Consider the following 21,436-nt stretch of genomic DNA (forward strand, 5'->3'; position numbering starts at 1 on the left):
AATACTTTTGTTCGTTTTCTTTATTAATTTCATTTGCCAGCAAGAAAGATAGTATCATATTTTAAATAATCTGTAATGTAAATTAGCATGTTACCTTTTACACGAGAAAATTATTCATATGCCGCGAGTTTAACCCCCCCAATGGTAGACCCAAAGTTACGCCCTTGCAGCCATGTATATCGGTTCTTACAGTCTCTCCACTGCTGGCTGTTCCAGTTTAACGGGAGAGAGGACTCGGAGCAAGAGGGGTTAGGATAGTGACCGGTGTAGCAGTCGATTCTGTTCCCCTTTACGCAAACATACTACAATTCTTGCGTAGTTGCCGAGTTACTATACGTACGATCAGAACTAGCGTGCACAAGAAGCATGACTGGATTTACGCCAAGTCAAATAGTTACAAATACCGTCCTAAATCCTAAACTTGAAAATACATTTAAGACGAGAGTTTTTTCAACTTGAAATGTAAAAACATAAGACAAAAATAACGGAACAACTGCAAGATGAATAAGAAAATAGAGTGTGAGAATCATTTTACTATGTTGCAGTGTAGCAAGAAATGTGTCGCTTTTTGCTTTCCTTACATCCAGGTGTGTTCGGTGTGTTTGCATGCAGCAGTGTTGCCAAATCCGCGGAATTTAGGCTACTTTGGGAAAATGTTTGATTAACTATATGGCTGGGTTTATTACACGGACCTGGCAACCCGAGAGGAAACAGACATTTAGAGGGGAACAGAACCGACTGCTACACCGGCCTCTGACTAGCTATTACTACAGCCAGAGATAACTTTTCTTCAGCTTCTTGGTTGTCACAGTGGGCGCGCGGCGGGAGGTCTAATAAGTGTTTGTAGTAAGTGAATCAGTCGTGCTATTAATGTCATCACTACACAATTTCTTCATAAAACCAAAATTAATTAAACTGCCTCGTTTTCTTTTTACAATTGCTATCATTGCTATAACTGCAGAATGAATTAAGGACTTTGCGCGTGATAAATGGCCTCCAACGTTTATTTTTGTCTACGAATATACGACGTACTAAAGGGGAATTTGCAGCGCAGCGCCCCCACACATTGATGCTCATTACAAGAATAGCATGTATAGTAATCTGTATTTAAGTAAATTAGGTTTTAATCGCCGTCATGCATGAATGAATAATATTTTTGCTATTTTACACTTAATAATCCATCATGATCACATTGCACAACTGAAATTGTACTTCAAAATATTCATATTGTCAACATTTTTTGAGACCCCCCAAAATTTCACATTTCTCGTTTTCAGGGGAGCCCATGTCTTATTAAGGGGAGCCGAGCTCCCCCTAGCTCCCCCGTAGTTCGCACTATGATTTCAGCACATAATGGGATTAAAGGAATTTAAATGGCAGATAAAATGGCTAAGGAAATTACAAAAAAGAATCATATCGATTTTACAGTTATTAGCACAATCGCAAATCAAGAGCATCATTATAAAGATAGGAAGAAAATGTGGCAAAGGCAATAGTGAGAAACAAGAAAAGGTCAATGGTTTCATAAGATTCAAAGGTAAGTGGGATAAATTAGAAATGCAGGGGGTAATGGGAGAGAAGAAATTACAATTTTGATGCAGTCTGGGCCAGAAACATAATTGATTAGATTAATTTAGAAATGCAGGAAGTTCTAGGAGAGAATAAATTACAATATAGGTGCAGTCTGAACTAGACAATTTTAATCAGTTTATAAATTAAATTTTAACAGTTTCAAGAAATCACAGACAAACGAACAGAATATCAAAATTGCATATAATAGTTATTAATATTACAACAAAAAATAAGATTCTGCATTGACCTAATAAATCAGTCTCCGTAAAGACCGTCAAAAATTGCCAGCGCCGACTATATTTCAAGTCGTCACGGCGGGGTATTGGGTAAAGTTTTCAATTAGCAATAATCGCGCCTCGGATAAACCTCATAGGCTACGATACTGCCACTGCGCAAAGCTAATGTCATTAAGTCTAGAAAGGAGCCATCACCAAACCACACACGAGTCCCTTCGACGGTAAGCATACTCACTCTTCCCTCTACTATAGACAGGGTCACTCTGAAGGTGGATATGCAATCGAAATGCTGCAGCAGAAGTACGTCGTGAAAAATGTTTCATGAACGTTTTAAACATAAATGTTTATATAGACTATTGGGTGACCTCACGCAGTGCATGCTGGGATATAGAGCAGCTTTCGAGGAATCGTCTGCAAACGTAATTTCATAACATAGACGCACGCGCATAAATAAACTTCAATTTCTTTCCAGTCATTAATAATGCAATGCTGTGCTGTGCTTCCTTATTAGTTTTTCCAGAGATAATGTTCAGCCCGCTTTTAATGTCGGAACTGCAAGTGGCCACTAGAGGGCGGCATTTATCTCAAAATAATTATTCCCATGATATATTGAGCTTCGAGTGATTCAAAGTTTGAAAATCTGTTTAACATTGTGCTTAACTTGGAATATATTGAATAATATGCACTTAAATGCAAATTAAACATCAAATTCGCCACATCCAGCTGCAGCCCCGCAGACTCACCTCCGGTTAGACACCACTGGCTGGACACCAGTGGATAGACAGCCTACGTCATTTCCATTTTCTCCGTCATTTCCGTTTCGCCGCTAATTTTCGTTTTCACCGCTGGATGGACAGCAATTTTATTTCCTATTTTCACCTCTGGATTGAGATATACTTATTTTATATTTTCACCTCTGGATAGACAGCATATTTAGTTCTCACCTCTGGATGGACAGTATATTTATTTTATATTTTCACCTCTGGATAGACAGCATATTTAGTTCTCACCTCTGGATGGACAGTATATTTATTTTATATTTTCACCTCTGGATAGACAGCATATTTAATTCTCTCCTCTGGATGGACAGAATTTTTATTTTATATTTTCACCTATGGATAGACAGCATATTTAGTTCTCACCTCTGGATGGACAGAATATTTATTTTATATTTTCACCTCTGGATGGACAGTATATTTATTTTATATTTTCACCTCTGGATGGACAGCATATTTATTTTATATTTTCACCTCTGGATGGACAGCATATTTATTTTATATTTTCACCTCTGGATGGACAGCATATTTAGTTCTCACCTCTGGATGGACAGAATATTTATTTTATATTTTCACCTCTGGATGGACAGTATATTTATTTTATATTTTCACCTCTGGATGGACAGAATATTTATTTTATATTTTCACCTCTGGATGGACAGTATATTTATTTTATATTTTCACCTCTGGATAGACAGCATATTTATTTTATATTTTCACCTCTGGATGGACAGCATATTTATTTTATATTTTCACCTCTGGATGGACAGCATATTTATTTTATATTTTCACCTCTGGATGGACAGCATATTTATTTTATATTTTCACCTATGGATAGACAGCATATTTATTTTATATTTTCACCTCTGGATGGACAGAATATTTATTTTATATTTTCACCTCTGGATGGACAGCATATTTATTTTATATTTTCACCTATGGATAGACAGCATATTTATTTTATATTTTCACCTATGGATAGACAGCATATTTATTTTATATTTTCACCTATGGATAGACGGCATATTTATTTTCTGTTTTCACCAGTGGATAGACAGTATTCTTTGCAGCCTTAATTGCATACGTCTTTTCCGTATTGTCATTTTACTTTTATGACTTAAAATATATAATATAAAAGCTGTGTGCAAATTGAAATATGATATTTATCATATCTCTTTACATAAAACAATTCTCAATAATATACTTAATATTATAAAATCAATAATTCATGCAAACTGCATTCACAAGAACCACCTTGAAAATATATATTGTTCAGATCATATCACTATTTTTTGTGACCTTAATTCAGCCTAGATCAATGGACTATAACGTTTTGTCAATACAACAGACTTGTACATGTTAATTGACCACAGTTTTTTGCCTTGCCCATTTGGATATTCAATTCTTTCTTTTTTTTGTAAATGTAACCACTTCTGTTTTGAAAATATACGTAGATTCACATGATCAGACAATTTACCAAACAATCCAGATCAAATTAACACTTCATGGTTTTGCAATATTTATTGGAATTTACACAATCTAATTAGTAAAACTTGTCAAATCTGACCATCAGAACGAAGATGCCACAGTCAGGCCCTATTTCAAGAGAAAATAAAACATGAACAGTTCCAAATAGACTATTGCACACTGTGCACACCACACCTCATTCCTGCCCCCTAAAACTGGCAGTCTGGGCAATGCTCAGGAAATTCAGGGTCTGTATAAAACCCTCGCAGGTCTCCACATCTTCCGTTTCCACAGTACCCCACCCAGTCTTTGAAAAAACATCTGCAATTTCTGCATTGTACAATTTTAAAAGGGACACACATGTCTCTTACAGCCTGGGGCAGTTTTTTGACATTCACCACACCTAAAGCAAGAACAGATGTACAATATGATTAGAACACGTGCATAGGGAAAAGTACTACTTCAACAAAAAAACAAAAAAACATAGCTAGCTAGCAAACTCTCGTGTGAATACACAACCTAGCATTTTAGACTATTCTCTACCAAGACTGTTCTATAAGATCTCGTTACCTGGGTACAATCTTCACACATCCAAGTAAATAAAAAACGTATTTACAATATTAATCATACCTCTCAAAGAACGATTTAATTGGAAAATCTATGGTAGCAACCTAACGTTAGCTCTAGAATTGAGGCACACCAGAGTTCAGTACCTTGAAAACAAGACGATTTTTTTAACTAGCTAGTTTGTACATTTGAATTCTGACATGACCTATAAATCATCGACAGTTTATTATTTTTTCTTACCGCTGACATCTGCATGGCGCGTCAAAATTGAAAAGTGAACGACGGTACGGAAATTACGTCAATTTGAAAAGTGAATGACGATACGGAAATGACGTCTGCTGTCCATCCACTGGTGTCCAGCCACTGGTGTCTAGCAAGAAAGTGAGTCTGCGGGGCTGCAGCTGGATGCCTCTCGTGGAGTTGGACAAGTTATCACTCGAGTTGTTGCAGCTGATGAAGACTCATTAGCTTGACATTAGAACATCACGTCTAACGTTACCTGTGTAAAATGTTGCACAATATAAACCCCGGTCTACAAACATAGTTGTATGTGTCTTCATATCGTGGAATATATTCTAACAAAATAATTCGGACCATAATAGCTTATTTAAACGGTTCAGAGTGCTAACTTTCGGGACATTCACGATGATCAATGAATGTTTGACTAGCTTACTTGGCTCTTAATTACTCAGAACATATATACACACAACACACACACATAGGCTAATGCTAAATAGCATCAACACAGTCGTGTGATGTTTACCTGCCTGTCTTCCAAAATGATCAACATTGATGCTCTTGCTTAGTCACAAAGAAGCTTGGAGGAAGATGAACTTTTTAGATGAACTAGAGAAAAAATGAAACAGATGCCCCAACACATGCAGTTTCACCAGTTCACCACCAGAGGCCACTACGAACCCGAGATCACAATCAGTTATCCTACATTTCACAGTTTACAGTTTGTTTTACCCCAATATTATACTGAATTGCTTTTATTTTGATTATTTTTATATGTTATTGTTTATTAACTTGGATAATTTCAGACTTATTAATAACCCTAATTCATTTATTAGGTTTAATTGATAGAGATTATTGAAATAAAAATCTCATATCTTATGTTGAGCACATACAGTTTATTAAAGATCAAATAAAAAATGACAAGTTGATCAGGTTTAATAAAATGTGAAACATTATTGTCCATAGTAATTGTCCATAGTACACTGCATTTAAATACGGAGTCATATAGTGATAAGTTGTGCTAAAATGGAAGTATTTTTCAAAATAATGTTTCTTTATTGGCATTGATGGTTCAGTGAAGAAAGCTTAATATCCACAGAAACTTTCCATTTAAAAAAAAAAAAAAAAAAAAAAAAAAAAAAAAAATATATATATATATATATATATATATATATATATATATATATATATATATATATATATATATATATATATATATATATATATATATGAACCAGATGCCCCAACACATGCAGTTTCACCAGTTCACCACCAGAGGCCACTACGAACCCGAGACCCGTACTATGGACATAGAAAATAAGGTTCTATATATGTTTAAAATGATTTTCACACTGAGAAAAAAAGGTTCTTTTAAAAACTATGGACTGAAAGATCTCTTTTTTTATCTACCATATAGTGATCTTCATGCAAGTGTAACAGATAAAAAAAAAAAGTACTGTTTTATATACATACGTAACCAGAGAGAAGTTAGATGTGAAAAAAGAAAGTTAAAAATGATTTTTACCAATAAGCTAATTAATATGCCTAATTATTTGTGGAGCTCTTTGGAATTGATTATTTTTTAGGATTAACGGTCATACAGGAAACCATCTATTATAATCAGAATTATAATGTAAAAAACAATTCATATATGACAGGGTTGGCCAAACCCGGCCCTCGAGATTGACTTTCCTGCAGAGAGAACCCTGATCAAACTCACCTGCCTCACTTCTAGGCCCTAAGGGCAGTGTTTCCCAAGCCTGTCCCATGTTCAAAGAATTGGCTCATTAGTAGACTTCATGACCTGAAATGTGTGGGTCAGATAATGGAGACATCCTAAATGTGCACTGTTGGTTTCCTTCAGGGAACAGGGTTGAAAAATACTGCCGTAGATTGGCGCATTCATCATTTTAGATTTTCAGAAGTGTGCTTGCTAGCTCCATTCTCTGTGGCTACTATATGTGTCCTCAATGCATACTTCTGCTAAGCCAACACAAAGGTGAGCTCCACAGCAGACTTATACCCAACGGTCAAAGCAGTATTATCTCACAAAAGGGTGGTCTTAGAGGAAGACCATGAGGGCTTAGGATACCTTTTGGGACAGGGCCTAGTAATCCTAAAGATCCTGATTAGCTTGTTTATTTCATTAGGGTTGAAGCTAAACTCAAAAGTGGATCTCGAGGGCCAAAGTTGCCTAGACGAGAATGGACTTAAAGAAAGATCAAGAAATGAAAACCGTATACCAAGCATTTTATCATGAATTTTGTTCTTGATTTGGTCCAACCTCAGGGGTCAGGAACTGCACTTTGGGCATAGCAAGAGTGGAATTGTTGAGGTGCATAGAGTTGTCCTTGCACACAGAGTTGTTCTGGCACATGAAGGTCCTCTTGTTCAAAGAGTTCTGGAGCAACAACTTGTTCTTCTGGAGCGTCTGGATCAGGATGGAGGGCTTCTCGTCCATCTCACTGGTGGCCACCTTGACCATGTTCCCAAACTTTCAGCAGTCCGCCAAGTAGCTTGTTCGGGTGTATTTATTAAGGTTGGAGCTAAAATCTGCAGAAAAATGGATCTGGAGTGCCAGAGTAACCCAGGATGTGAATAATCAAAAAATAGAGGAAACCGTAGAAAAGAGCATGCCAAGGATCAAGAGAAAGACAAGGACTTAAAGAAAGACAGGTGAAAATCACTAAGCAGGCCATTTGTCATGTGACTGCTAGATTTGGTCCACCCTCAGGGGTGAGGAACTGCACTTTGGGCACGGCGAGGGCGGAATTATTGCGCCGCATGGAGTTGCTCTTGCGCATAGAATTGTTCCTGCGCATGGAGTTCCTCTTGCGCAAAGAGTTCTGGTGCGACAACTCACTCTTCTGGAGCGTCTGGATGAGGATGGAGGGCTTCTCGTCCAGCTCACGAGCGCTGCAGCGCGGGGTGGCCACCTTGACTGTGTTCCCGAACTTTGAGTAGTCCACCGAGTACACCCCCTCTTCCTCGGTCACTATAGGCACGAATCGGTGACCCCACTGGATCTCCTCGGTCACGTAAGAGGTGCGAGCCTGAGTGGAGATGCCTGTGGTCTCCACCACACCTTCCAGGATCACAATGACCTCCAGATCGCTACACTGCAGCTCCATCGCCGAGAGATCGTACAGAGGACTGTCCTTATCGATGACGTGACATATGATCAGGGGAGCCAACAGGAAGATGCTGTTGCCAGCAACTGCGCTTTCTGTCTGGACGTCGATCTGGTGGATGGGTATGACTTCGCCCTCTGGCGTAGTGGTCTTCCGGACCACTTGGAGGCGCACGACTGCGTTGATGATCATGCTTTTGCGCAGATCGCCCACCCGGATCATGAAGCACAGGCGGTTGTTGCGCACTGCAATGACAGCTTGGCGGCTGAAGATGAGGGTCTCGGCACGCCGGTGGGATTGGGCGGTCTTCATGAAGATGCAGCCCAGCATGACAGCGTTAATTATTAGACCTATGATGTTCTGTAATATGAGCACCGTGATGGCTGTGGGACACTGCTCTGTTATCATACGGCCTCCGAATCCTATTGTCACTTGCACCTCGATGGAGAAGAGGAAGGCAGAGGTAAAAGAGCTGGAAGAAATAAAGAGAAAAGACCAAAGAGTATTCGGCGATTAAAATAAGAGGAATTAAATATCCAAGTAACAACACCATCCACATAAAAAAGAAAAGGAAAAAGAAAATGAAAACAGTTATTTTAATGGTTTCTACTTAATATTCTGCATATTGAAATGTCTATGATTTTCTTTAAATTATTTTTCTAATCACTATATATGATAGCATACCATTATTAATTTGTGGAAAATGCAGATAAAGGATGAGGTATGTCTACACACTTTACTAGTATTACAGGCTCTAGGCAAACAATTTTTTCATATTATTTAATTATTATCATTATATTATCAGTTAATAAATTAAGGTTTTTAATATAATACCAATTTGTAATCATATATACATTTAAATATTTATAGAGGCTTTTATCTTTATAAATATAATTAAACAAATTAAATGTTGAAAATTAGTAACATTTAAACAATTGTAGGAATGAAGAGAAATGAGTTATTACTTAATTCTTCATATATATATATATATATATATATATATATATATATATATATATATATATATATATATATATATATATATATATATATAAAATTTATTTATTTACTTTTATATATATATTTCCATTATGCTTTACTATTGAGCTTAACTGACACCAACATAAAAAAAAAACTTACATTTACTTGAATTAAATTAAAATATATCTTATTTCATTTATTTGCCATTATAAAGCTGTAAGACTTTTAATGCAGGGTGTACATATTTATACATTTAATTCGTTTATTAAAGTACCAATTTAACAGAATTACATTACTGCACAAACATATAACACAGTCAATGCCGACTCTTTTATTTCTTATAACTAAAACAGCCTGGGCACACTTACTTGACATTAGTGAAGCACTGCTCTACTCCAGGTTTACGGTTCGTGTCCAGATCTCCGTGCGCAAAGGCCACCAGCCACCAGAACATAGCGAACAGCAGCCAGCTGCACAGGAACGTCATGGAGAAAATCACCAGGGTGAAACGCCACTTGAGATCCACTAAAGTCGTGACCACGTCCTGCAGGAATCTGCCCTGCTCGCGGATGTTCTTGTGCGACAAGTTGCAAGCGCCACTCTTGGCGATGAAGCGCGCTTTGTTCACGCGGTCCCTGAACACGGGCTTGCGGTGAATCGGCGACACGAGCCCCGGGGAGAACGCGAACTCTTCGGGAATGATGCTTTTGCGCGGCAGCATTATTTCAGCAGGTCACTGCAAACGGTCAGAAAAAAATATTAAATAAGAATTCTCCATTCAACGACTGTCAAAAGCGCAGCTCCAGTTCAATAACCATCCTGCATCTGCCCTCTAACTCTGTTCCGCAAGCATAAACTAAAGTTCAGAAAGTTATATTGCATCAGTTAGACCTAAATCTGGGTTCTTGTGTCAGCTTTTACAACAAACACCACATAAACATCAGAACACTTACCGTGTAAAGGCTTCAAAAGGTATCTTTGTGATGATTGTGCTGCGCTCTTACAGGACTTTACACGCATGGGCGGTACATCACTGTCCTGCTGCCTCCGAGAAACATTCACCCTGGAGAGAAGAGTCTAAAACTACTTTCAAAGATTTAGTTAAATAAATCTGCCCTTATTTTATAGACAAAAAAACTATAATAAGATATAAACTAAAGTACCCAAAAATAGAGATAGTCATAGAGAAACTATAGCCTATATAAGATAGACAATTATAATAGGAACAGATAAGCTTGCAGACAAATCTTTTGAGAAATTTAAATGCAGAAAAAGCAACGTGTGTGTCTGTGTCAGTGCACTGTAAAGAGTTATTGAAAGAGTGCAAGGGATTTCAAACTGGGATCTGGAGACTCCTGAGGACCGCAAGGGGACGCTAGAAAGACTGACAACTTTAGTTTAGTTTTTAATGGAACACACACACACACACACACACACACACACACACACACACACACACACACACACACAGACACACATCAAATATTTGTTCACACACACACATACACACAGATCAAACATTTGTTTTATTTTGCTTTGCTTTATGAAGAACGTAAATTCATAAGATTCATTGTAAATATTTTTGTTTAGTTTACAACCCTTTTTTTTAGCAAGGAAACAATAGTAATAAACCTAAATGTGCCTATAGTTCTTTTTAATGAGTAAACGTTTTCTTCTATGAGACACATACACACACTTAAGAAAAAGTTAAGAATAGTTTGAATCTGCAGAGTTTCTCCTCAATGTTGTTTTTAGCTGCTTGCTGATTGAGGCAATGTTCTTCGTAAAACTGCCTTGGTATGGTATTTGTTGTGAAAAGTACTATGAATAAATCTGAAATTATAATGTTTTCCTTCAGGTTTATATATCTAACTTTATCCTAATAGAGAGTAGAAGACGCTGGCAACTTACAAAGTAAACATGATCCAGATTTGCTTTGGCTTCAGTACAATTTCATTTAAAAGGCAACTATTTATTTGTTGTCTTTATAAAATCATAACAATGTTTCTTTCAAAGTATAAATGAGTTCTGTATGTATATATATATATATATATATATATATATATATATATATATATATATATATATATATATATATATATATATATATAGCTGCCTTTATATTTTAGGAAAGAGGCAGGATGTAACCGTCTTTGGGAGTCCTTGGCATCAAGTTCCATTTGAACAGAAGGGGGCGCTGTGCAGCAAACTATTTTTTTTCCTACCCAATGGACTTGCAAGTAATGCAAGAGTTAAATGTAACAAATAAATAGATCTTTTATTAAAAACAATTTAGCCATTTAGTAAACCGCTTTCAGTTTTATAATTGCTTTACTCTTAATTAAGAATTGTTGTCTTTAGTTGAATATTAGTGCATATGCTAAGGCACTCAACAGAGATAAGTAAACACACAAAGCAATTTTTATTTTCATTTCATGTGTACAAAAAAAAGCACACAGAACAATGCTGTTAAATGCTTATAATACAAATTCTATATTAATTACATAGGCATATGTACATTTAAAACAGTCCATCATGACTAACATGCAAATACCTGAAATTGGCAGTAATTACAAAAACCGTGACATTTTTATTATTTTTTTGACTAAAATGTGCAGCTGTTGGCTCTTAGGTAAATATTAAGTCATGTTTACAGATCACCAGAGTCTGTAAAGCGTGTCAGCTGCACATTTACGCACATGGCTGCGTTCACAAGTTACTGGAATATCACTGCTCAAGTGTAACATCGCAGCTCACTGCAAATATTCATCAAATCACCGGCCCTGACAGTCAACAGAACGGTTTCCCACAGTGCTTGCAGCTATGCATCATTTTACTGCAGGGGAAAGCGTCACTTACGACATACTGTGTAGATCAACTTTAGTTGTAACTTCCAGAAAGCAGAGCAATCAAATAAAGCAAGCTGAAGGTTAAAAGGTGAAAGGGAGGTGAGGGTACAGACTGGCACTCCATTAAAGGACGAGGAGAGAAACAAAGGACGTTATGTGAACAATATATATCGCTTGGCTGTAAAGACTGCAGACTCGTTTTGACATCCCCATAATAAAACGTCATAGCGGCTTAGGAGAGAGAAATTATATGGTTTGAAATATTTAACTTGTAGTGTACTCTGAAAAAAGTGTAGGCCTGTTTGCTTAGAGTACGCATTAAAATATATGGTAAATCTTATATACCCTTACCTTATATACCCTATATAAATAAATGTTCCTAAAAAGGCATAGTGTTCCCTTATATTTTTAGTTATTAGAGAAATATGACCTGGACTTTTTGGAAGATAAAACCACACACTAAAAATAGGTTTTTGGTTAAGTAATTTGCATAAGAGGAATACAGTACAAAGTGTAAAATACAATCAGTTTTGTATATAGGGTGTGAATAACACATTAGGGTTGATCTGGTGGACATTGCAGGACTCCCCAGAAAGTCAGGGCTCCACAGGCATGTGAGGGTGCAGGCTTTGGGGAGCCTGCTATATTTGTCCTCCTTCCCTAAATCTGTATCAGCAATGCACTTCAGACAGACAGACAGACAAGAGCGTCAGGCCTCAACTGGACAGACGTGCTCAGTACAGTGTTGGTACTAATCAAAACAACAGTAGATAAATGCTTATTGCTTATGCATTTCATAGTACACGCGTCATTAAGTTAGAAAAAGAGCTGTAAGGTAAGAAAATGCTAAAAAAGAAAAGAAAAAAAAGAGTTTAATACTGTGCTTAGGGTTCATATAAAACAATATCACCTCAGAGTCTGTGTGTAGTTTAGTCATTTCCGATGGCTGCCATTTTTTTCATAAGGCCAAAAGTGGTATAAACTAATGTGGTGATGGAGATGAGGGACTCTACATGTCAGCTTTGACGAAGGATGCAAATAAGCCGTCCTCTTGTTCCATGAGAATCTCTGGTTTTCCATACTCCATGATGCTTCCTCGCTTCATCACAATGACTAGATCAGCTGTCAGGATAGTGTGGACACGATGCTGTGGAAAACAGGCACAATCAAGATGTGTGCAAATGTATTTCTACTGCAACATCACCTTAGCTGTCAAGATTATGTTTAACTCTGCCCTTTTGCTGCTCTAAACAAATCTTGTCGCTGCAAGATTCTGAAATCAGAGTAAAATGTCAAGCTTCTGTTTACAGGATAAATGAAAACCAGCTTGAGGGAACGTTACAATCATTTCTGGTGCACAAAACAGTAGAAGGTGCAACTGAGGTGAAACTGACAAAGGGCTCTGAAATAACTTGGTTCATCTATTATAAACAACAAAGGCTAGACTCATTTTTACTACTTATTTTAATATTTAAATGGTCTTTTATTTATATATTTTACATTTAGTTTAAAGTTTTCATCTTTATTAGTCTTTAAATACATATTTGTATGTAGGTTTAAGTTTAATTTTATGCCAGTTTTAGTTCTAATATTTTTAGTTCTCTGTATTCAACAATTAGTGTCTGAAGGAATATTACAAATTTTAGTTTAGTTTTCCAGAAGTTATATTAATTGAACTAAATTAATTGAAAGTTTTTAATAGTTGTTTCAGCACACAACATATTTTTTTTCTAATTTTCATGAATTAAAAAAAAGTATAATTTAACAGAATTATAAAAAATAATAATAAAACAACACTTTTTATTTATTTATTTATCTAGTAATATGCATACTAATAAGCAACTAATAGGTGTTACCTATTCTAAAGTGTTACCAAATTTTTAACCCAAAAGCTGGTTTAGTCCATATTTGACCCAAAGTTGGGTTGAAACTACCCAGCATTTTTTAGAGTGTTGGTTTAGTGACTGTGCGCTGAAGTGTTCTAAAACATTGCACACATAGGAAGCTCTTGGTTACCAACCAATGAGGCAGGGTGTAGGCGACTAGGGGCGGAGCCAAAGCACGGTTACTTGTGCGTCCGGACTAAGATGCTGAAGAGGCTGTTCTCCTGTGCCAAGAGGTTAGGAGCGCTGTCACTCTCTACCAGAGTCCCAGAGGAAAACACCAGCACCTGCTCCGCCTCCAAGATGGAGGAAACCAGGTGCTGTTTCAGAGGAAGAGAGAAGGGTGGATGAAGAAGGAGAAAGAAGAGAGGGGAAAAAGGTGATGAGGGTGAGGAGAGGAAAACGGGTGAAAAAATGCAGCAGACAGAGATCATGCATTTATTCAGAGCTCAATCGTGTTCTTTGACACAAACAGAGACAGAAAGGCCATTTTTGTGTATCTGTGGCTCTGAATGACAGACTACAGTGGCTGCAGGCTTATAAAATTCTTATGAGCCATTGTGTTAATGCCAAGAGATTGATAGTGACTGATTGACAGCTGTCAGAAGGGGTGAAGAAAGATGAAAACTGAGAAAGGATTGAAGATGTCAAAGCCTGGCAAGCATTAAAAATCCTTTTATCCCTTTAAAGATCTATTTCTGTATTTGTGTATTGACCAGCAAAAAAAGTTGATATAGGGTAACTTACTGCTATAGTGACAACCGTCCGATCAGCAAATGCAGTCATCACCACTTTCTGAAGAATATTTTCCTGTTAAATTTACCACAAGAAACATTTTAATATATATTTATATATAAAAAATGTTTTTCCAGCATTTAGCATTCAGCAATTATTCTAAACAAAACCCAAACAAGATGATATTGACCTAATTTTAATACAATCCAATCAATTCCCATTCATTTTTATTATATTCCCAATACAATACATTATGGAAGTAAAATGTGTTGAGAATGTTTTTTGAGAATTTTTTTTTTTTTTGAGAATTAGACTTGTTTTTTTAATGTAAATGTTTAGCAAAAGATATTAAATGTAATAGATGTATATTTAAGCCTTTTCCCAATGTCTAAGGAAAATAATCGTAAATTATGAGATAATCATAATTATTAGAATGAATTTTCTAATCAAAATTTTGACTTATGATGTAGTATCTCATAATTTCAACATTTTATGTCATAGTTATAGTTTACCAAATCATGATTTATTTGTTCTTATGGAATGGAAATGGTCTTCTGTAGATGTGGTTGTACCGTGGCCATGTCTATAGAAGCAGTCGCCTCATCCATAATTAGGATGCTGCTTTTGCGGACAAAGGCCCGGGCAAGACAAAAGAGCTGTCTTTGTCCCACGCTGAAGTTCTCCCCTCCTTCTGTCACCACAGCGTCTGGGGAAAGACATACGTACTGCATGATGCTTTACAGCTGTTCAGTTTGAACAAATATCACCTTAAAATAAAACCGAATGCTTCGGGTCATCATGAAAAGGTCAGAAAACTCCAGCATTTCATTGCAAAAGAACACTCCGTATCAAAATCATGATGTGACTGACATTATGGTGTCAGCCAATCCTGATGAGGGCTGAACATTTGGGCATGATCATTCTTACCCAATCCTCCTGGCAGTGCTTTCACCATGTTCTTCAACTGGGCAATTTCAAGTGCTTCCCAAAGCCTGTCATCGGTGCAAGTGCGCTCGGGGTCAAGATTTAACCTAAAAATACACAGGTGAAAACAATACAACGCACAAAGAATTAGCAGACATTTCAGATGTTACAAAAGAATTCTAATTCAAATACATGTTGTTCTTTTGAACTTTTAATCCTAAAAAAAAAAAAAAAATCACTGTTTCAAGTTATTCAGGAAAAGGAATAATATGTTTCCCCTGCACTAAATTAGCATATTACAATGATTTCTGAAGGATCGGTAATGTATGATCAGTAATGATGCTGAAAATTCAGCTTCGCCTTCAAAGGAATAAATGACATTTTAAAATAAATTCAAATAGAAAACAGATACTTGAAATTGTAATAATATTTCTTGTTTTAACTGTAATTGAGACCAAATAATTACACTTTTTTTTGTGAACATAAGATACTTTTTTTCAAAAACATGAAAAACTAAAGATCGCTTTCATTCTATGGAAAAGAGCAGCTTGGTCATTCTTCAAGATAACTATTTTCTTGTTCCACTTAAAAAAGATGTGGGACATCATCAGCTTTAAAAATTATGACAGAATTCAGTTTTTTGAATGAGCTTTCCCTTTTAATGCATAACACACTCAGGGGACATAGTGTTAATGCACCCAATGACCATAAGAGGAAATCCGTTTTTAACACGCTGGGAAATAGATTCCAACTACAGCTTCTTCCTTTATGGCCCCACATTTTCCGAAATTAAAATCAAGGAAAGATTTGCTGTTCTAATAATTTGTATGCTCTGTCCCCTGGGCCCGATGATCCATTAGGCCTGCTTTGAATAAACATTGTCATGACAACAGCTTGCCCAAAACCATTCCCAGACGACTTGTGATGGTGGTTCAGTTTTATTTTCTTTCTTATCCCTTGGCGGCCTCTTTAAACAAACCCCATATGCTCACTGTCTTCAGAAACAAACATGACACTTAGTATCCATGAGAAGTTCAAACAAGCTTGGAGCTGAGGACACTTGTAGATCCATATTGAACATCCAGTGAAATAAATACTTAACACTGTTTGAAAAGAAAAATATAGGGGTATAAAATACTAAATACATAAGAATGTATAGCTTATTCCTAGAAAAGCAGATTTATGCAAATGCCAGTACATAGAAAAGCATCCTATTTCACATCCTGGGGGTCCCTGTGTTTTGTAAATGATCTGTGTTTATGCTGAACTTCTGATTAAAAATGTCAGGCAGGAAGTGCGTGTTTGTTGTCCCTGGTCTTGTCTGTTTGGGTCAGTTTAGCCTCAGTGAGTGCGTGTGAGGTGCATGCATTACGCAGATACAAATGTATTTTTGTGTCTGTTTGTATGTTTGCGTGTTTATACCGGATGGAGCCGCTGAACAGCACTGGATCCTGTAGAATGATTGACAGACGGGATCTCAGGGTTTGAAGTGGAAGCTTGCAGATGTCAATGCCATCAATAACTATCTTTCCTAGAGCAAAAAAAGATCATGACACACACACGTTTTGAATTAGATTTTATTTTTGAATTTACAGTTGTCATTAGTTAACTTATTTTGTTCTATGCTTTTATCATTCTTTTTATTTTTATATTTAGCTTTAATTTATTTTTATTTCAGTTTTAGTTTTATTAATTGTAGTAATTAAACATATTTTATTTTAGTTATTTACAAAGCAGTATGTTCTCATTTTTGTCTGTTTTCAAGTTTTTCACCTATTATTAATATTTTTATTTGTTTGCATTGTTTGTTTTAATTTCCATTCATCATAATTGAACAATTGTGAATAGTTTTAGTTAACAATAACAACAATGGTTTATATTTAGCTATTATTAATTGAGAAACTACACTGATATCTGTACTTGCATTTATTTGTTTAAATGCATTAATTTAATGAAATTATTATTTATTATTATTATTATTATTATTATTATTATTTTATTTTTAATAACTTCCCTTAACAATAATGACACTGGTTTATATTTTAGTTTTAACTCATTAACTGTGAAAATTTAGATAATTATTTTATTATAGATTTTTTTAAATGTATTCAATATATTTTTATTTGTTTATTATTTTAAGAAAAGGTTAATAGTTCAAATAAAAAATAACACCTGGTTTATATTTTATTTTTAGCTCGTATTAATTACATTTAACGTTTTTATTTATTTATTTTAAGTTCAACCATTTTAAAAAATGTTTAAAAAGGCAATGAGTTACAGCACATAAAACATAAACTTTCTACTATATACCAATATAAATGTAACATTGTTTTGCGTCAGCTACCCAGATGTTTAACATATACTATAAGATATAGCTATATTTAACTCTATGCAAAATCTCAAACTAATCACAATAAAATTTTTCCTTCCTTCCCTGAAGGATTGTTTTATTAGTTTTGGGTGTTCAGGTCAGTTTACAATAACTTGACTTTAACACATAGTGGCCTGTAGAGGATATCAGGAAACCAAACAGAGCTCTTGAGATTTTCATTTTACCTTTATATGGGACACAGTGAAGAGAGAGTCCGTGCACTTCTGATTTAAACATCTCTAACAGCCGTGCTCACGTGCACAAAACAGCATGAACTGTTTGATTTGGCTGAAGATTCATTTTGACTAAGAGATGGTAATGCTGCATGCTGGATAATATGATAAAATTCAGAGAAAATAAATGTGATGTATTTTGTTTGTCATAATAATAAAATCAATATCCCCAAAATAACACTATTTAGTTATAACTGCATTACTTTAATGCATCATTTGTTTTAAATGCATTAGTGAACATTGTACTAAATATATAGTGCTATTTAGATAATATAATTTTTGTATACACTTTCTGTTTGATGTCTTACAACAAATGAAGCTATGGTTCCATTTTAAATCAAGTTGACTGAGAAATTCTGTCAATGATGACAGTAAGACTCTGATCTCTATGGTTAATGTCTAAATATGACATCATGGCAGCTTGTCAAAGTGACAGTAACCATATGGTAAGAGAATAAACAACACGGGCAAAGAAATAAATGGTTCTAGGCTAAGCAGCCGAGAACATTAATAATAGCTTTATCAAAAGTGTCCACAGCTTTTTTTTTATTTCTTTCTTTAGGGATCCACAAGGGTCAATGTGTCCCCAGCGGGCGAGCTTGACATACATCTGAGCGCTGTAATGCTCAGTGAATGCTAAGATTTGGAAGATGTCCCGGGAAGACCTACCTTCAAAAACATCCACCATGTTGAAGAAGGCCAGAGACAGCGAAGACTTTCCACTGCCCGTTCTGCCGCAGATGCCCACCTGGGACAAAAAGAACAACACGTAAGCACTTGACACAGCCTGACATTTTCAGATTGCTTTTGTATAAACACGCTCAGGGCTGCTCTCCTAAATTACACAAACTAGTGCAGACAGTTACAGTTACCATGCTACTACAAGAAGCCATCTGTGCTGTCGTAGAAGTTAGACTAATAAAGATAAAAGCTTATGACGGAGCTGCAGATTGCGTAGGTTTTGCTTCAATGTGGAGTTGATATCCAGGCAGAGATTAACTGTGGTTTCGCAGTGCAGTGATGAGAAAATAAACGCTACAGTGACAAAACCGCAAGTGAGTGTTATGTGCTACAACAGGTCGATCGCTATCAGGACTACTAAATAATCATTGTCAGCTTTGGCTGGAGGTTGTGACGTCTAGGACAACATACATGAGACAGACTGAGAGTAATAATATTGTTTATTTATATCATGTAAACACAAAGTTTCGTTTTGGAAGTATTAAATCATGATTAATCAATTTGACAGCCCTAGCAGTTTAGGTCAAGTAGTTAAACATTTATTTTAGTTGCCAACACAACATTTCCAATTTTCATCTAAATTTTAATTAAAACTGACATTAAAAATGTAATGTATTTTTTTTTATTTAGCTCCAATTTCAATTATCGAAAACCATTTTTAATAGTTTTAGTTAACAATAACAACTCTGATTTATTGCTTAGCAAACGCATCTTGAATAGCTGATTCACCATCCTTGCCTATTCATACAACATTAATCAATTAATTACTTTCAAATTGAGAAAAACATTGGATAAAGAAAAAAAAAAGATGCAAAAGTAAAATTATTATTATTTTTTTTACCTTTTGCCCAGGGTTGATGTGTGCATTGACTTGTTTAAGGACGGGTTTGAGATTGGAGTCATAACGAACACACAGATCATGGATCTTTATCTCTCCATGCTGTGGCCAGTCTTCCGGTACCTGTGAGACATCTGAAATCAAGTGAAAACAATTATTTAGATTGCCATTTAATATATTCAATGTTTTAACTGTTACGAGATAAAATATAGCAAAACTGACATATCCGACTGCTGATGTGATCTCATAATCACGCCATCATGAGGGTACCACATTCATGTGGAATAAAATAACTTTTCTGGGCCACTGATTGTGGCATAATTTCATGTGAGTGCACATTCTTAATTTCTTTAGACACAAAACGTTTTAAGTGTAAAAACGTACTGCACCTTAACATTTAAAGCATGTTTATGGGTATAATTTAGTTTACAGAATGGTTAACTACAGAATTTTCCTTTCTGCACAGTCAGTGGATTAGTGCCGCCACACATGACTTATCTGAGGAGAGAATAAAGTAGACATAACACTGATACATCAATGGCAACAAATAACTCAGAACACTCCAAGTGAGCACTTTAACAAGCTGCAATTAACACAGCTATATATGGTGTCCAAATGTCAAAGTTTAGACTCATACGTACTGCTGTCCAGGCCAGTTTTCCATTAAGTCACTGAGAGGGAATAAGCTATCGTCTAAGTCTAACAGCGGCGCTAAAAGGCTATTGCTAAAAATGTTCCTTTTTCTCAGCTCATTCCTGCTTGGTCTCTAGAGGTAAGTGTTTAGACTCTACGTACTTAACGCCCTTTCATGATGCTCTCAGTGGATTGTGTCATTGTGTTCCTAATGCACTAAAATGTGAGGAAAATGCACATGTAGCAGTGCTTTGGAAGCTAGAAATACGGGGTTTAATCTAGGGATAAAGAGTCTAAATAGTACTCTGGATAATCATTAGAAACAATACTTATAGTGTCAGGAAAGGATTTATTACCCATGGATCCCTCATAGTTCTCAGATTCTGTGCTGAGGAGCTGTTGACCTTCTTTACCGCAGCCATCTGGACCTCCAGGTCTGCCAGATTCCTCACAACCAGTTCAGGTAGTTTGTCACCTTAACACAAGCATTGTTGAGGACTTCTAAGTGCTTTTAAATCACAGATGGCCACTAGAAATTCAATAAAGCTGTGTTTAAATGAATACTCACAGTGAGGGCATATGTTAGACCAAGTCCAACCAGTCCAGATTCAGATGTGGACCAGATCGCTGCCACTGCTGCAGTGAGGACAATCACAGCACCCAGATAATCCTCAGAGGAAAATACAAATGTTATTATATACAGATTTTAAGATACCAAAGTTTTAGTAGTTGATAATTACTGTAATTAAATGCTATAATCCTCTGTACTTGATACCACAACAGTAAAGTATTTGAAAGTATGTATTTTTGATACTACAATTCCTTTGTACGTTTCGTTCTTTAGATAAAAAGTTAATTATTAATAAATATTAATGAATTACAATTTTAAAAAGTATCTCTATTCTACATCTCATGAGAAAATATAAGTATTTTAGTGCTTTAATGCAGTACATCTGAATGAATTTTTTACAACACAATCATATAAAAATTACTAAACACCATAAAGCTCCACCCCTAAAATTAACCCTCAGTTGGGCGTAAACATATTTTACAAAAACTTACAAATTGCATCGTTCGAATTTATATGAATTAGCCAGTAATTTGCAAAAAAGTAAAATAGTTATGAGACTGTGTTGGTCTTTCTACATTAAACAAACTTTCATTGAGGCTCTCAGTGGTTTGTCTATTTTTATGATTTGGCGTTTTTGTACAGATGTGTAGATATGATCATACAAAACGATACAATTTAGGTTTAGCTCCAA

The 21,436-nt window shown here is 35.7% G+C and overlaps 1 protein-coding gene, 1 long non-coding RNA gene, 1 other non-coding gene and 1 pseudogene across 3 annotated transcripts; all 4 read right to left on the reverse strand.

The window, feature by feature from the left end:
- Window positions 1–1,831: 1,831 nt before the first annotated feature.
- LOC113068761 (U4 spliceosomal RNA) lies at window positions 1,832–1,972 on the reverse strand. Its single transcript, XR_003279596.1, has one exon. It is a non-coding gene; the product is annotated as a U4 spliceosomal RNA (small nuclear RNA).
- Window positions 1,973–3,993: 2,021 nt separating this feature from the next.
- On the reverse strand, window positions 3,994–5,232 carry LOC113060736 (uncharacterized). Its single transcript, XR_003278286.1, has 2 exons — window positions 4,859–5,232; window positions 3,994–4,454 (listed from the first exon to the last, which is right to left on the reverse strand). It is a non-coding gene; the product is annotated as an uncharacterized LOC113060736 (long non-coding RNA).
- A 1,856-nt stretch (window positions 5,233–7,088) lies between these two features.
- On the reverse strand, window positions 7,089–10,334 carry LOC113060725 (ATP-sensitive inward rectifier potassium channel 8-like). The gene is made up of 3 exons (XM_026229875.1): window positions 9,921–10,334; window positions 9,336–9,703; window positions 7,089–8,458 (listed from the first exon to the last, which is right to left on the reverse strand). Exons 2-3 carry the CDS (start codon window positions 9,686–9,688, stop codon window positions 7,558–7,560), a joined length of 1,254 nt encoding a protein of 417 aa, XP_026085660.1. The 5' UTR covers window positions 9,689–9,703; window positions 9,921–10,334; the 3' UTR covers window positions 7,089–7,557.
- A 2,491-nt stretch (window positions 10,335–12,825) lies between these two features.
- Window positions 12,826–21,436, reverse strand: part of LOC113056719 (ATP-binding cassette sub-family C member 9-like) — a 9,051-nt pseudogene continuing 440 nt past the window's right edge.

The sequence above is a fragment of the Carassius auratus genome, chromosome 4 (assembly GCF_003368295.1).
Source record: "Carassius auratus strain Wakin chromosome 4, ASM336829v1, whole genome shotgun sequence".
Taxonomy (NCBI): Eukaryota; Metazoa; Chordata; class Actinopteri; order Cypriniformes; family Cyprinidae; genus Carassius; species Carassius auratus.